This window comes from Rhinolophus hipposideros, assembly GCF_964194185.1.
Source record: "Rhinolophus hipposideros genome assembly, chromosome: 13".
NCBI lineage: Eukaryota > Metazoa > Chordata > Mammalia > Chiroptera > Rhinolophidae > Rhinolophus > Rhinolophus hipposideros.
In genome coordinates, this window is record NC_138059.1 from 36030675 (window position 1) to 36048243 (window position 17569).

General features: G+C 39.0%; 1 protein-coding gene across 1 annotated transcript; it reads left to right on the forward strand.

The window, feature by feature from the left end:
• The first annotated feature begins 1998 nt into the window (after positions 1-1998).
• Positions 1999-6980, forward strand: UQCRB (ubiquinol-cytochrome c reductase binding protein). The gene is made up of 4 exons (XM_081070951.1): positions 1999-2119; positions 4289-4360; positions 5484-5650; positions 6771-6980. The coding sequence occupies exons 1-4, from the start codon at positions 2101-2103 to the stop codon at positions 6846-6848; spliced, it is 336 nt and encodes a 111-aa protein (XP_080927077.1). The 5' UTR covers positions 1999-2100; the 3' UTR covers positions 6849-6980.
• Positions 6981-17569: the final 10589 nt, after the last annotated feature.

Consider the following 17569-nt stretch of genomic DNA (forward strand, 5'->3'; position numbering starts at 1 on the left):
GGAAGGAAGAAGGTACAGCTGGGAGACAAAGCGTGGAACCATCCTGCCTGGTCTTACTATAGCTCAGAACCTCATGTTGCTTTTATTAACAACCTACTTATGTTAGTCAGAACAGGCTAAGCTGTGCTGCCGTACCGAATAGTCCTAAAACACCAAATGATTTAAAACCACACAAGTTTTCATCTCATACATGGCCAACTAGGGACCAAAAACGCTGCTTCACATCTTTAGTGATAGAGGTTGATGGAGCCGCCATTATATTGGGTTTAATCAGTCTATGGAAGGGAGAGGAATGTGGAGAATTGGTCTTAAAAAACACATTTTTCTTGGCCAAAGCGTCACATGGCCATGCCTAGCTTTAAGGGGACATAGAAGTGCAATCCTACCATGTGTCAGGAGGGAAACTAAAAATCATTTTTGAATCAACACTAATGACTACCAGCAAACATCCAGGTTCTCTAGGCTCAATACAAATAGGAGCTGGATTTTGTGAGTCTTGGGTATCTGATCCTTTGACAAGCTCTTCGTTCTATTGCACCTTCTCCCTATAACCAGTAAGCTGAAACTTAAGGGGTAAGGAGGAAGAGAGTTTACTGAATACTTCTCAGAAGGCAATATGCCAACATACACATGTATTGCATTTCTTCACGTTTTTCAGACTTTAGTGTAGTCTGGGAGCAACCATTCATTATTAATGTATGCATTCATTTAGTTACGCATCCAGAACTAATGTGGGATATTATGGCAGCACAGAGAAGGAGAAAGGAAGAAGGCAACAGAATTTTAGAACTGGGATGTGACTAAGACCATTAAATCCAACCTTTTGAACTTACAGTGAGATGTAAGCTCTCAGCTTAAGATCAAAGTAAACAAAAGATATTGGTGGGTAGTTACTATGGACTGAATTGTGTCCCCCCCAAAAAAAAAAAAATTTCTAAATTGAAACTCTAATCCCCAAAGTGATAGCATTTGGAGATGGGGCCCTTGGGAGATAATTAGGTTCAGATAAGGTCATAATGGTGGGGCCCTCATGATGGGATTAGTGCCTTTATGAGAAGAAACACGAAACAACTTGCTCTTTCCCTGCCATGTGAGGACACAGTGAGAAGGCAGCCTTCTAGAACCCACCGGGAAGGAGCCCTCACCTGAAACTGACAATGCTGGTACCTTGATCTTGGGCCTCCAGCCTCCAGAACTGAGAAAATAAATCTGTGTTTTTTAAGATACCCAATCTGTGGTATTTTGTTATGGAAGCCTGAGCTGACCAAGACAGTAATGATGGTAGAAGTTCACCAGTAACTGAATGAGCATCAGTCAGACTTAGTCTCTTGTTTTCTGTCCCTAGTTTTTTACACCTTAGACTTAACATGTTGGAACTGAGACCTTAAAACTGTACTTGCTGTTACGTTAGTTGCTTGCACATTTTTCTATGTGTCTTAGATTTAATATTTTTTTTTCCTGAACTGACCTTTAACCTTCCACTAAAATGGCTGGAAGTAGATCTTCAGCTGGAGAAACGGAAGGCCAGAGAGGGTTAGTATATCTTGGATTAGTAGTGTAGCCTATGGCCTTAGAATTAAGGAGTCCCAAAGTTTTATCTGAATTCTCAGATTCTGGAAGAGGAACCTGGGTCCTTCCTAGCTGTGCGTCCTTGGACAATTTACCCAACCTTTCTGAGTCTCAGTTTCTTCCTCTCTCCAAGGAGGATAATCATAGCACTTAAGAATTAGAATTAAATTTGAGAATTAAATTTAATATGCCCATAAAATGCTTAGCGCGTTGTTTGGCACAAGGGTGCAATTAATACTGCCCAAGCTCTCACAGCTCGTCAGTAACAGAACCCAGGATATAGTCCCGGTTTCCTAATTCCTTGCCTAAGGTTTTTCCCATCACGTCACATGATGGGAATGCTTCTTGGAACCGGGCGCGCAAAATGCCCAGCCTACTCCGTTGATAGAACTCAGGCGAGACAAGCAAGACAGGTGCCGAACGTCGGCCGTCAGAACTGCGCCTGCGCAGGCGACCTGAGGCGCCTGCGCACTGGGTCCAGAGCGCCCTCAAGGACTTACCCGGTAAGCAACGCTTCGTTCACGGGCCAAAATGGCGAGCAGGCCTGCTGGTAAGTAACTGATGTCCTATTTGGTGGGCAGTGCTGCGCTCAACCTTTTATTTTCGCAGCTACTTGGTTCTCTTCCTCTGCTCCCTCTTTGCCCAGCTTTGCGGCGTAACGGAAGGCGGTGGTTTCGGTCCAGCCTAAAGGACCCCTTTCCCGCTCCCCCTTGCTCTCCCCACGCCAGGCTCGCCTAGGGGTTGGGATGTGGACCTACTGTTGGTAAACGTGCGGGTGGTGGCTCCGACAGCCCTGGCGTTCCAGCTGCCTGTGTCCGGCAGTCCTTCCGCTCGGCCTTAGAAAGAGTTCAAGGGCACAAGGAGATACGTAATTGGTGGATGACTTTCAGCAAAAACGAACTGGGTGCTTACTGTGAGCCGAGCGCTGTCATGTGCATTAACGCGATAAATTCTGCCAGCTCGACGAGGGGGATATTAGTTTACCTTTTACGCTGATGAGGAGGCAAAGTAACCGGCGAATATAGGATTGGAAACTTCATTCCATCCCTAGGCGCTTCTCAAACTGGGAATTAGGGGTAGCTGAGCAAGGGTTACAGCAGATCTTCAAGTTAACCTTATCTGGAACGTCAGATTGATTTGTAGACTTGGAGAAATTTGTATTTTTTTGTAGGCACTAGAACAGATATTATTGAATAGAATGCAGAAATTGCTGGAATATTTCAAACAGAACGTGAGCATCAAATAGAATTTTACCCCCCTCTTTTTTGCCAATCTCTGCCCTCTGTCGGTATAAATTGGAGTAGCTTTTTAAACCCTTTCTCTCTGCCCCTAGCAATTGTGAAGCTATTAAGAAACAGCAGATTGCCAGAAAAATTCATTAACTTAAATGACATTGGACTTTTTGGGGTGGGGGAGACTCTTAAGAATTCATTATTTAATTAACTTTACAAATATTGAAGGCACTCTGCCTCTATGCAGTGTTTGGAACTAGGTAGGCCTGGTCTCAATTCTCTATCACTAGCTGACTTTGATCTTGGCTGGGATGACCTCTGTAAGCCTTGTTCCCCGCCGCAAGGACAGGTGTGCTGTAAGTAAACCGAGCTAATGTGAGCAAAGCAAATAGGATAGTGCTTGGCATAAAATAAGTATTCAGTGAATATTATTATCATCATTGGTAAATATATTTACAATTAATTTGCCATCTACAAGTATGTTTGTAGACTCGGGTATTTTGATACTTGTTTTGCTAGAAGCAATATTATATGTGGTGCTTAATTTCAGAGGATATTTATCAAAGTCTTGTAATCTGTGATGTACTAAGGAGTAGGGGTGAGGGGAACTGTTTGCTTTTTCTTTCCTCTGTAAGGGGCTATTCCTAGACAAAAATTTAAAGGAAATTTTAAACTTGGTCTACCTCCCCTTCTGTAATACATCTCTCCTTTAAAAATTAGTCATTATGCTGTAGCAACTACTGGGCTACCCTATCAGGTTCAGTCCTATGCTCTAAAGAATTTTAACATTACCTATTTCTTCTCATCCATTTTCAAATATGTATTCCCCTGGTGGAAAGTTTGCTGCTTGGGAGGAGGGAAATAGAGTTCTTTTGCTATTTCATATTAATGTTAAATGACTAACCAATGGCATCAAAATCCTCCCAGAAATAACATATACAGATTATAGCCAAGTGTAAAACAGGTAATGCAGAATAAAAATTTTGGAGGGTGAGGGTCTTTTAGACCCGCCAGCCTATCCTGAAATCCTTTTCCTGAAATTTTATTTTCATACAGCTCTACTCCCTTGAAAAGAAAAGTTTACACTATTTCCTGTAATCTACTTCTGAAACAATGAATGATGGAGAAGTTCCAAGTTCCTTTCCCCAACTCTACCCCTTTAATTTGTTAGTGGTGGGGGTCATAAAAGGATGGCATGCTTGAATTTGAGAGGCTTGAGTGGCAATAATTGTACCTGTCCATTAGATGTTTCAGTTTACTCTTTTTTTCCATGACTTACCCAAGTTTTTATGTGCAGTCACTTTTGCTCATAGATAAAGTAAGAAATTTTTATCTACAATATATAGAGTATATGCTTTTCAAAGGAAATTCCGTCCTATGTTTGCATTCTCTAACAGAGTAACTATAAGAGTAGTGGTTACTTGCCTATCAATGTTTTCATTTTAAATATAAGTGAATTGTAGCAACTAACAGTGTGACAATATCAGTTGCAGCATCAAGCCGGTGGCTAGAGGGTATTCGAAAATGGTATTACAATGCCGCAGGGTTCAATAAACTGGGTGAGTATCTCCTTTCTTCTGGTTTTTCTTTTTGCTTTTTCTGAGAATAGTGCTTTTGCAAGAGTTATTGTGTCTATAAAAGTAACTTTAACTAATTGTACTTGTGTACTTTAGAAGATTTTAAAATTCGGTCACATTTTAATTGTTATGTTAAATCACAGCCATTTTCTTTTTATTATTTTGAGAAGAGGGATGCTATCTTCTCAAATGTTTGAGATAGAAATAATTTATGTTCTTGAAATATGATAACTGGACATGATTCTTATTATATACTCCCTCTCCCAACTCCTCCACTTAGTATTTTAAAATTTAGGTTATATGAACTTTGAAAGTAGAGATTTTTTCAAATATTTAAATTGTCTGACATCTTTACAGTCATCTGATGCCTGAACTTTTTTAGAACTTTATAATTTGCCATGAATTTTATTTTTTGTTACTGAAGCTTGATGGAAGCATCATTAAATGTTACTGGTTCCTTAGTACAATATTATTTTAAGTTTCTTTAATACCTTGATTTCAGATTTGAAGTATAAGACAGTAGAGATGTGGTTTATTGATGTGTGTTTAAAAACAAGGTAAACATTTTAAATATTTTAAAAATTGTTTTAGATAAAGTGAATTTTGTGGCAGTGGACTTTAAAAAGCTCATACATTGTTTCCACAGTACCATTTTAGAAAGAATCTATTAAAGTAACACATTATTATGTATGAAATACATTGAATTTCATCATACCTAACTTTTGATATTCACCCATCTTAAATTTATAAATCATAAAGGTATTTTACTTATTTTTTTTTTAATTCCTGATTTTTGAGATACATACTTGGTACAAGTCTCTTGTATTTTGTTTTTATTTTCTCTTATTTTATTTTATTGGGGAGTGTTGAGGAACAGTGTGTTCTGCCAGGGCTCATCAGCTCCAAGTCAAGTCGTTGTCCTTCAGTCTAGTTGTGGAGGGCGCAGCTTAGCTTCAAGTCCAGTCACCGTTTTCAATCTTTAGTTGCAGGGGGCGCAGCCCACTATCCAATGTGGGAATTGAACCAGCAACCTTGTTGTGAAGATTTCTTGCTCTAACCAACTGAGCCATCTGGCCACCCCAAACTCTCTGGTTTTCTATCACAGGGTTAATGCGCGATGACACAATACATGTGGATGAAGATGTAAAAGAAGCAATAAGAAGGCTTCCTGAGAACTTGTATAATGACAGGGTGTTTCGAATCAAGAGAGCATTGGACCTTACCATGAGGCAGCAGATCTTGCCTAAAGAGCAGTGGACAAAATATGAGGAGGTAGAACAGATTCTTTGTATCTAATAATGTTGGCTATTAAGGATTGAGTATTACAAACAGAAAGACATTCGTTTGTGTGGCACTTTAGAGTTCGTAAAGCTGCAGCAAATAATATTCTTACATTAATATGGTGAGGTTAATACAGCAAATGCCACTTCCAATTTAGAGACAGACACATTGAGATTTAAAGGTGAAGAGACTGTTCCAAAATTACTAAACAAGTCTCTAATATAGAGATCCAGGGACTAGAATCTGGGTCTTCTGCCTCCCAGGCTATTGTTGTTCTCCCTCTACACTCTGCTTCCTGTTCAGGTGAAAAAATGGTGGTGTTCATGTAATCAGCGCATTAAGTGGCCCTCTAGCTCCCAGGAAGGATTCTGTGAAGCAAACCCTGCCCCTTGAACTGCATTGAAACTAGGCAAAAGCTTGTAGACTCTCTTTTTCTGTCAGACTTTCCTCTCATAATAACCTATCAAAGCAACCAATTTATGGGTTTTTACATTTTAGAAAGGCAGATAGTTCTTTGCTTGAGAATATTTTTTCTTAAGTTAGAAATTAAATATTTTTCCCCCTTTCTTTCGCCTCCCTGCCTCACTCCAATTCAAGCCGTTGTTTCTCAGTCTAGTTGTGTAGGACACAGATCCCTGGCCCATGCTGGCATTATGAGCCTTGCGCTTCCCCCGGCTGAGGCAGTCGGTCGTCTGTAGTCAGTCGGCAGCTCACAGCAGCTCACGGCAGCTCTCACTGGCTGCTGGCTGCTCACCATGGCTGCTGCCCACTCACGCTGGCCACCGGCCACTCATGGCAGCACACGGCAGCACACAGCAGTCTGCAACAACTCACAGCAGCTCATGCCAACCTCCGGATGCTCATGTCAGCTCAGCGCCAGGGAGAGCTGTTGTTCACAATCTTAGCTGTAAAGGGCACAGTTCACTGGCCCATGAGGGAATCGAACCAGCGACCTCGGCGTTAGGAGCATGGCACTCCAACCACCTGAGCCACCAGGCCAGCCCTGGAAATTAGTTTTGATGCATTTCTGATGTTTAAGACCTATTGAGTATGTAAGATATATCAGTATATGATGGTGGCATGTGATATTTTCCTTTTATTCGTTCTTTAGGATAAATTCTACCTTGAACCCTATCTGAAAGAGGTTATTCGGGAAAGAAAAGAGAGAGAAGAATGGGCAAAGAAATAATCATGTAATGGAAATGTTTGGATGCAGCTATCCTCAAAGTATTTTTATGATGTTGTGTAACTCTGAAATGTACAATTTAGAATTACATGGGCTGCAAATGCATTACTTTAAATAAATGTCTATTATAATTTTTGTTGGAGTTTTTTAATTCTAAACCTTATTCTTTTCTAATTTTCTTTTTCATTTTTAAATTACAGTTGACATTCAATGTTATATTACTTTCAGGTGTACAGCGTAGTGGTTAGACATTCATATAACTTAAGTGATTTCCCCATAAGTCTAGTACCCACCTGACACCATATATAGTTATTACAATATTGTTGACTATATTCCTTACGCTGTACTCAACATTTATTATATTGAGGTATGTTCCCTCTTTTCCCACTGTGCTGACAGGTTTTATCATAAATGGATGCTGGATTTTGTCAAATGCTTTTTCTGCATCTTGACACGATCATACTATTTTTCTCTTTTACTTTGTTTATGTGATGTATCCCATTAATTGATTTGTAGATACTGAACCAACCTTCCTCCCAGCAATAAATCCCACATGATCATGGTATCTGATCTTTTTAATGTATTTCTGAATTCCATTTGCTGATATTTTTTAGGGTTTTTGCACCTGCATTCACCAGGGTATTGACTATAATTTTCTCTTTATTTTTGTTTTTGGAGTAGTTGGAAAACCTTTTTTTTTTTTTTTAGGTTTATTGGGGTGACATTTGTTAGTAAAATTACATAGATTTCAGGTTTACAATTCTGTATTCCATCATCTATAAATCCCATTGGGTGTTCACCACCCAGAGTCAGTTCTCCTTCCATCACCATGTATTTGACCCCCCTTACCCTCATCTCCCTCCCCCATACCCCCTTACCCTCTGGTAATCATTAAATTATTGTATGTGTCTAAGTTTTTGGTTCTCATTTGTTTGTCCTGTTCTTTTGTTGTTTTTGGTTTATATACCACATATCAGTGAAATCATACGGTTCTCTACTTTTTCTGTCTGGCTTATTTAGCTTAGCATTATACTCTCAAGATCCATCCATGTTGTCACCAATGGTCTTATATCATATTTTCTTATTGCTGAATAGTATTCAATTATGTATATATACCACAACTTCTTTATCCATCTATCGAAAGATATTTTAGTTGTATCAAAAGCTACAATGAACATTGGAGCACACGTGTCTTTATGGATAAATGTTTTCAGATTTTTTGGGTAGATACCCAAGAGAGGGATAGCTGGGTCATATGGTAATTCTATTCGTAATTTTTTGAGGAACCTCCACACTGCCTTTGATAGCGGCTGCACCAGTCTCCATTCCCACCAACAGTGTATGAGGGTTCCTTTTTCTCCACAGCCTCTCCAACACTTGTTATTTGTCTTGTTGATGATAGCCATTCTGACTGGGGTGAAGTGATATCTCATTGTGGTTTTTATTTGCATTTCTCTGATGATTAGTGATGTTGAGCATTTTTTCATATGTCTGTTTGCCATTTATATGTCCTTTTGGAGAAATGTCTCTTCAGGTCCTCTGCCCATTTTCAATTGGGTTGTTTTTTTGTTGTTGAGTTGTATGAGTTCCTTGTATACTTTGGATATTAGACCTTTATCGGAGGCACTGTTTGCAAAAATCTCCCATTCAGTTGGTTGTCTCTTTATTTTGTCGATGGTTTCTTTTCCTGTGCAGAAGCTTTTAAGTTTCACATACTCCCATTCGTTTATTTTACTTTTACTTCCCTGCCTTTGGAGTCAAATTCATACAATGCTCTTTGAACGCAAGATCCATAAGTTTAGTACCTCTGCTTTTTTCTATGCAGTTTATTGTTTCAGGTGTTATGCCTAAATCTTTGATCCATTTTGAATTAATTTTGGTACATGGTGACAGATAGCAGTCCAGTTTCATTCTTTTGCACATGGCTATCCAATTCTGCCAGCACAATTTATTGAAGAGGCTGTCTTTTCTCCATTGCATTTTTTTTTTTGCTTCTTTGTCAAAAATTTCTGTCCACATTTATGTGGTTTTATTTGTAGGTTTTCAGTTCTATTCCATTGGTCTATGTGTCTGTTTTTCTGCCAATACCATGCTGTTTTCATTATTGTAGCCCTGTAGTACAAGCTAAAGTCAGGGAGTGTGATACCTTTAGTGTTGTTCTTGTTTCTTAGGATTGCTTTGGCTCTTCGGGGTCTTTTGTGGTTCCGAACAAATCTGATGATATTTTGGTCTTTAAAAAATGCCATTCTTTGAAAAATGCCATTGGGATTTTGATAGGGATTGCATTAAATCTGTATATTGCTTTGGGTAATATGGCCATTTTAACTATGTTGATTCTTCCAATCCATGCGAATGGAATGTCTTTCCATGTCTTTGTGTCTTCTTCAATTTCTTTCAAAAAGGTCTTATTAGTTTTCAGCATATAAATCCTTCCCATCCTTGGTTAAGTTTATTCCTAGGTATTTTATTCTTTTTGCTGCAATTGCAAAAGGAATTGTTTTTTCTATCTCTTTTTCTGAGATTTCATTGTTCGTATATAGGAAAGCAATGGACTTTTGTACGTTGATTTTGTAGCCAGCAACTTGACTGTATTCATTGATTGTTTCTAATAGCTTTTTGGTGGAGTCTTTAGGGTTTTCTATATATAGCATCATGTCATCTGCAAAGAGTGACAGTTTAACTTCTTCATTCCCAATTTGGATACCTTTTATTTCTTTCTCTTGCCTGTTAGCTCTGGCGAGGACTTCCAACACTATGTTGAAAAGCAGAGGTGATAGGGGACAACCTTGTCATGTTCCTGAACGTAGAGCAAAGGGCTTCAGCTTTTCACCATTAATTATGAGATTAGCTGAGGGCTTGTCGTATATGGCCTTTATTATGTTGAGGTATTTTCCTTCTATACCAATTTTAGTAAGTGTTTTAATCATAAATGGATGTTGTATCTTATCAAATGCTTTTTCTGCATCAATTGATAGAATCATATGATTTTTGTCTTTTATTTTGTTTATGTGATGTATCACATTGATGGATTTGCGAATGTTGAACCATCCTTGTGCCCCGGGATGAACCCCACTTGGTCGTGATGAATAATCTTTTTAATGCATTGTTGTATTCGATTTGCTAGAATTTTGTTTAGGATTTTTGCATCTGTATTCTTCAGAAATATTGGTCTGTAGTTTTCTTTTTTTGTGTTGTCCTTACCAGGTTTTGGTATCAGGGTAATGTTGGCCTCATAAAATGAGTTAGGGAGTACTGACTCTTCTTCACTTTTTTGGAAGAGTTTGAGCAGGATTGGTATTAGATCCTCTTTGAAGGTTTGGTAGCATTCACTGCTGAAGTCATCTGGTCCAGGACTTTTGATTTTCGGAAGGTTTTGGATGACTGATTCAATTTCGTTACTGGTGATCGGTCTGTTTAGATTTTCCAGTTCTTCATAATTCAGCCTTGGAAGGCTATGTTTCTAAGAACTTGTCCATTTCTTCTAAGTTATTAAATTTGGTGGCATATAGTCCTTCATAGTATTCTTGGATAATCCTTTGTATTTCTGTGGTGTCCCTGATAAGTTCCCCTTTTTCATTTCTGATTTTGTTATTTAGTGTCTTCTCTCTTTTTATCTTAGTGAGTCTAGCCAAGGGTTTGTCAGTTTTGTTAATCTTTTCAAAGAACCAGCTCTTTGTCACATTAATTTTTTTCTATTGTCTTTTTGTTCTCTATTTCACTTAGTTCTGCTCTGATTTTTGTTATTTCCTTTCTTCTGCTGACCCTGGGTTTCGCTTATTCTTCTTTTTCTAGTTCTTTAAGGTGTAACATGAGGTTATTTATTTGGGATTTTTCTTGTTTCTTGAGATAGGCCTGTAATGATATAAATTTCCATCTTAAAACTGCTTTCGCGGCATCCCAAAAATTTTGGTAGGATGTATTTTCATTGTCATTTGTTTCTATGTATCTTTTGAGCTCTCCTCTAATTTCTTCTTTGACCCAGTCGTTCTTTAAAAGTATGTTGTTTAATCTCCATGTATTTGTGTTTTTTCCTGCTTTCTTTTTGCAGTTGATATCCATTTTCAAAGCTTTGTGATCAGAGAATATGCTTGGTATGATTTCAATCTTCTTAAATTTGCTGAGGCTGATTTTATGTCCCAATATATGGTCTATCCTTGAGAATGTTCCATGTACACTAGAAAAGAATGTATAGTCTGATGTTTTAGGATGAAGTGCTCTATATATGTCAATTATGTCCAATTCATCTTATGTGTCATTTAGGGCTGCTATTTCGTTATTTATCTTCTGTTTGGATGATCTATCCATAGCTGTCAATGATGTATTTAAGTCCCCTAGTATAATTGTGTTTTGGTCAATTTCTCCCTTTAGTTCTGTTAGTAGTTGCTTGGTATATTTCGGTCCTCCCTGATTGGGGGCATAAATATTGATAACTGTTATGCCTTCTTGTTGGATAGTCCCCTTTACCATTATGAAATGTCCATCTTTGTCTCTTGTTATCTTTTTCACCCTGAAGTCTGTTTCATCGGAAATCATTATGGCTACACCTGATTTTCTCTGGGTACCATTTGCTTGGAGTGTCAATTTCCACCCTCTCACTTTGAGTCTATGCTTGTCCTTGTGGCTGAGATGTGTCTCTCGGAGTCAGCATATGGTTGGGTTTAGTTTTTTGATCCAATCTGCTACTCTGTGTCTCTTTGTTGGTGAGTTCAGTCCATTTACATTTAGGGTGATTATTGATATGTGAGGATTTCCTGTCATTCTATCGTTAGTTTTCTGGTAAGTCTGTGTCTCCATTGTTTCTTTGCCTTTTTGTTGTTGTCTATTATTTCTGTGTGGTGGTATTCTATGATGTTTCCCTATGTTTCTTCTTTTATTACAGTATATATTTCAGTTCTGAATGATTTTTGAGTGGTTACCCTTAACTTTATGTAAAAGAAAGTTTGATATTTAGAGTATTCCAGTTTCTTCAGTACGCTTACTTTCTCTATTCCCATATTCCAGTTCAGGCCGTTACGCTCCCCCTTTTTATGTCTCGGTTGCCACAAGTTGTCCCTGTTGATGGTGGTCTAATAGCCTCCTTTAGTATTTCTTGTAGTGCAGGTCGTGTATCAGAAAATTCCCTCAGCTTCTGGATGTCTGGAAAGGTCTTTATTCCTCCGTCATATCTAAAGGAGATCTCTGCTGGATATATTATTCTTGGCTCATAATTTCTCTCTTTCAATAGTTTGAATATTTGGTTCCATTCCCTCCTAGCTTGTAGATTTTCTGCTGAAAAATCTGATGATAATCTAATGGGCTTTCCTTTGTAAATTACCGTCTTCTTTTCCCTGGCTGCCTTGAGGATTCTTTCTTTGTCATTGATTTTAGACAGCTTCAATACAATGTGTCTTGGTGAAGGCCTGTTGGGATTGAGGTAATTAGGTGTTCTATTTGCTTCTTGGATTCCAGGATCCAGTTCTTGCCACAAGTTTGGGAAGTTCTCATCGACGATTTGTTTGAATATATTCTCTGTTCCCGTCCCTCTTTCTTCTCCTTCTGGTATGCCCATTATTCTTATATTGCTCTTTCTGATGGAGTCAGATAGTTCTTGTAGAGTTCTTTCATTTCTTTTAAGTCTCAAGTCTCTTTCTTCTTCCATCTGTGTAAATTCCAGGTTCCTATCTTCGATGTCACTGATTCTTTCCTCCATCTGGTCAACTCTACTACCTAGGCTGGATATTTTATTGTTAATTTCTTCTATTGAGTTCTTAATCTCCAGAAATTCTATTTGGTTCTTTTTCAAAATTTTAATCTCTTTTGTAAAATGCTCATGGTGTTCTTTGATTGTGTTTCTTAGTTCATTAAACTGCCTTTCTGTGTTTTCTTGCATCTCGTTCAGTTTTTTCAGAATTGCAAACTTGAATTCTCTGTCATTTAAATCACATATTTCCATATCTCTAAGTTTCTTTTCTGGAGACTTTTCACTTTCTTTCTGAGCTATCTTGTTGCCTTGGTTATTCATGGCAATCACTAATTTACTATTTCTCTTCCTAGACATCTACAGGAGTGGCTTCTGCAACAGGTTGATAGGTATGCGAAGGGCTTTTGAAGTTCCAAAGCTCTTTCTGCACCAGATTCAGAGCCCATATGTTTCAACAGTTCTGTTTACTCCTGCAGGGATCCGCCCAGATAGGTGGGGCCAGGGGCGGGGTGAGTTGTGACAGGTGGCCCAGAGCAATGGTGGCAACCACCACCACAGCCAGTCCTGCTTCCACAGCTCCCTCCCCTTTGCCAGAACTAGTTGAGCTGCGAATCTGTGTCTGTGGTCAACAGTTCTCAGAGCAGCAAATATTCTGTCCTTTGATCTGACACTGCTACTTTATCGCTTCTAGCACCGTGCAGGTGGGGGCGGGGCGAGCTCTGGGAGGGTAGAGAGGGGCGGCTAGTCTTTGTGCCTAAGGCTTCAGTTCTCCGTTTGGCATTGAGGGCTTAAACCACCGATTTCAGCCCTCTATCCTCAGCCTTTGCTTTGAGATCTGCCGTGAGTGAGTGAGCTCGCATTAGGTTCAGCCGTTTTGTATGCTGCCCCCTCAACCCCGTGTGCCGTAAGCGGAGCCCTAGCAGTCCACGTCTTTCCCTCTCCCGCAGCTGCAGCTGCGATAGTTCCGGATGCAGTGAGCACGAGCACTGAGCTATGTCTGTGTCCTGCGCCCACGCAGCTTTGTGTCCGCACTTCTCCTCTCCCTCTTTTCATCGCTAGCGCGATTCACCCACCTGGAGGTGAATTCAGTAGTGTGCCTCTTTGTCTTGCCTGTCTGCTGCTGTGCATGGAGTCCTATGTGGAGTTATTGTTGTTCGATTCGTTGTAAATTCCAGGGGAGCGCTACAGACGTTGTAAAATTCCAGGGGAGCACTACAGAGGCTTACCTCACACTGCCATTTTTCCCCCTCCGTATCTTTAGTTTTCTAGTAAGGCTGTGTCTCCATTGTTTCTTTGCCTTTGTGTTGTTGTCTATTATTTCTGTGTGTTGGTATTCTATGATATTTCCCTCTGTTTCTTCTTTTATTACAGTATATATTTCAGTTCTGGATTTTTTTCGAGTGGTTACCCTTAAGTTTATGTAAAAGAAAGTTTGATATTTAAAGTATTCCATTTTCTTCAGCACAGTTACTTTCTCCATTCACATATTCTGTTTCGGGCCTTTACTCTCCCCCTTTTAATGTTTTGGTTGTCACAAATTGTCTATTTGTGGGTTTTTTTTTTAATTTCAATCTCTTTAGTAAAATGTTCATGTTGTTCTTTGATTGTTTCCGAGTTCATTAAACTGCCTCTCTGTGTTTTCTTGTATCTCGATTAGTTGCAAGAACGTTGAGTTTTTTTCAGAACTGCAATCTTGAATTCTCTGTCATTTAAGTCACATGTTTCAATATCTTTAAGTTCCTTTTCTGGAGACTTTTCACTTTCTTTCTGAGTTATCTTGTTGCCTTGATAATTCATGGCAATTACTGATTTATTATTTCTCTTCCTAGACATCTACAGGAGTGGCTTCTGTAACAGGTTGATAAGAAGAGGTCTTTCTTTTGTTTTCCAGTACTAGTTGGTAGAATGTTTTATTTTCTCTCTGACTGCAGCCTTTTTTTCTTTCTCACACGGTAGTGCTGTGTTTTCTCTGCACTCTTCCAGTTTCTCACAGAATGGGGGGATTCCCTGGGAGACAGGCTTTTCCTCTGTTAATAGTTCGCCTGGGTCACAGCGCACAGTGTCCGTGTGGGTATGCGGAGAGCTTTTGAAGTTCCAAAGCTCTTCCTGCACCAGATTCAGAGCCTGTATTCTTCAGCATTTCTGTTTACTCCTGCAGGGATCTGCCCAGATAGGTGGGGCCAGGTATGGGGTGAGTTGTGAGAGGTAGCCCAGAGCAATGGCAGCTACCACCACCACAGTCCGTCCTGCTTCCACAGCTCCCTCCCTTTTTCCGGAACTAGTTGGGCTGTGAATCTGTGTCTGTGGTTTACAGTTCTCAGAACAGCAAGTATTCTGTTCTTGTAATCTTACACTGCTACTCTTCTGCTTCTAGCATCGGAAGGGTGGGGGCGGGGCGAGCTCTGGGTAGGTAGGTAGGGGACAGCTAATCTCAGTGCCTAAGGCTTCTGTTCTCTGCCTGGCAGTGAGGGCTTAAGCCATTGATTTCTGTCTTCTTCCCTCAGTCTTTTCTCCGAGGTCTCTGCCATGAGTGTTGGGCTGAGCCGTGTTATATGTGTTCCCCTCAGCCCTGTGGGCCATAAATGGTGCCCTAGCAGTCATAGTTCTTCCCTCTCCCACAGCTCCGGTAGTTTCGGTATACAGCGAGCTCGGAGCACTGAGCTAGGTCTGCGTCCTTCGACCACGCGGCACCATCTCCGCAATTCTCCTTTCCCTCCTTCCCAGCTCGCGCAATTCTCCCACCTTTTGGTGAATTCAGTAGTGGGCCTCTTGGTCTTGCCTGTCTGCTGTGCCAGGTGTCCTTTGTGGACTTATAGTTGTTCGATTATTTGCAAATTCCAGGGGAAATTTACAGAGGCTCACCTCATGTCGCCATTTTGATAACGTCTGTCAATTTTCTCTTTTTTGTAATGTCTTTCACTTTGGAATGGGTAATGCTGGCCATATAAACAGAGCTTGGGAGCCTTCCCTGCTTTTCAGTTTTTTGGAATAGTTTGAGAAGGATATGTGTTTATTCTTCTTTGAATTATTGGTAAAATTCACCTGTGACGCCATCTGGTCCAGAACTTTTATTGGGAGTATTTTGATTACTGATTCGATTTTGTTAGTAATCAAATCAGTCTGTTCAAGTTTTCTGTTTCTCTTTGATACAATCTCGGAAGATTGTATGTTTCTTGGAATTTATCCATTTATTCCAGGTTTTCCAATATGTTGGCATACATTTATAGTATTTTCTTGTAATCCTTTGTATTTTTGTATTCATTGTTAATTCTCTTTCATTTCTGATTTTATTTGGATTCTTTCTCTTTTTTGATGAGTCTGGTTAAATATTTATCAATTTTGTTGAGCTTTTTAAAGAACCAGCTCTTGGTTTCATTGATCTTTTGTATTGTTTTCTTAGACTCTCATTTATTTCTGTTCTGATCTTTATTATTTCTTTCCTTCTCCTCACATTGGGCTTTGCTCTTTTTCTAGTTCCTTTAAGTATAAGTTAGATTGTTTGAGACTTTTCTCATTTCTTGAGGTAGACCTGTATTGCTATGAATTTCTGTTTTAGAACTGCTTTGGCTGTGTCCCATAGACTTTGGGTCCTTGTGTTTTCATTATCATTTTTCTCAAGGTATCTTTTGACTTCTTTGATCTGGTTGTTAACCCACTCATTGTTTAGTAGCATGTTATTTATCCTCCTTGTGTGCATTTGTTTTTCAATTTTCTTCTCATAAGTGATTTTTAGTTTTATACCATTGTGATCAGAAAAGATGCTTGGTATGATTTCAGTCTTTTTACATTTATTGAGACTTGTTTTGTGGCCTAATGTGGTCTCTGCTGAAAAATATTCCCTGTGTGCTTGAAAGGAATGTATATCTCGCTTTGGGATGAAATGTTCTAAAAATATTAATTAAATCTATCTAACCTAATGTGTCATTTAAAGCTGCTGTTACCTTGTTGATTTTCTGTCTGGAATATCTATCCATTGATGTTAATGGGATGGTAAAGTCCCCTACTATGATTTTATTCTTGTTGATCTTTCCTTTTATGTTCATCAATATTTGCTTTATATATTTAGGTGCTCCTGCATTGGGTGTGTAAATGTTTACAAGGTTTATATCCTTGTTGGATTGATTCTTTTACCATTATGTAATGTCCTTTGTCTTTTTATTATAGCCTTTGTTTTAAACTGTTTTGTCTGATGTAAGTATTGCTACTTCAGCTTTTTTTTTTCATTTCTATATGCATAAAATACCTTTTTTCCATCCCTTTATTTTCAGTCTGTGTGTGTCTTGATCTGAAGTGGATCTCTTGTACGCTACATATGTATGCATCTTGTCTTATCATTCAGCCACCCTGTGTCTTTTGATTAGTGCATATCATCCCTTAACATGTAAAGTGATTATTGACAGATATGTAGTTATTCACCATGTTATTCATATTTTTTATTTATTAATTTTTTTTCTTAAAGAAATCACTTTAACTTGTATTACTGGTTTGGTGGTGATGAACTCCTTCAGCTCTTTCTTGTCTGGGAAGCTCTTTCTCTGTCCTTCGATTTTAAATGATTGCCTTGCTGTGTGGAGTAATCTTGGTCATAGGTCCTTGCTTTTCATCATTTAGAATATTTTGTACCATTCCCTTCTGGCCTGCAAAGTTTCTGTTGAGCAATGAGTTGACAGTCTTATGGGAGCTCCCCTGTAGGTAAGTAACTGCCTTTCTCGTGCTGCTTTTAAGATTCTCTCTGTCTATAACCTTTGCCATTTTAATTATGACGTGTCTTTATGTGCACCTGTTTGGACTCATCTTGTTTGGGACTCTCTGCGCTTCCTGGACTCTACACTTCCTTGTGTGTCTATTTCCTTTGCCAGGTTAGGGAAGTTTTCCGTCATTATTTTTTCAAATAGGTTTTCAATCCCTTGCTCTCTCCTGGTACCCCTATAATGTGAATGTTGTTACGTTTGATGTTGTCCCAGATGTCCCTTAAACTATCCCAATTTTTTTTTTTTCTTTTTGCTGTTCTAATTGGGTGTTTTCTGCTACCTTGTCTTCCAAA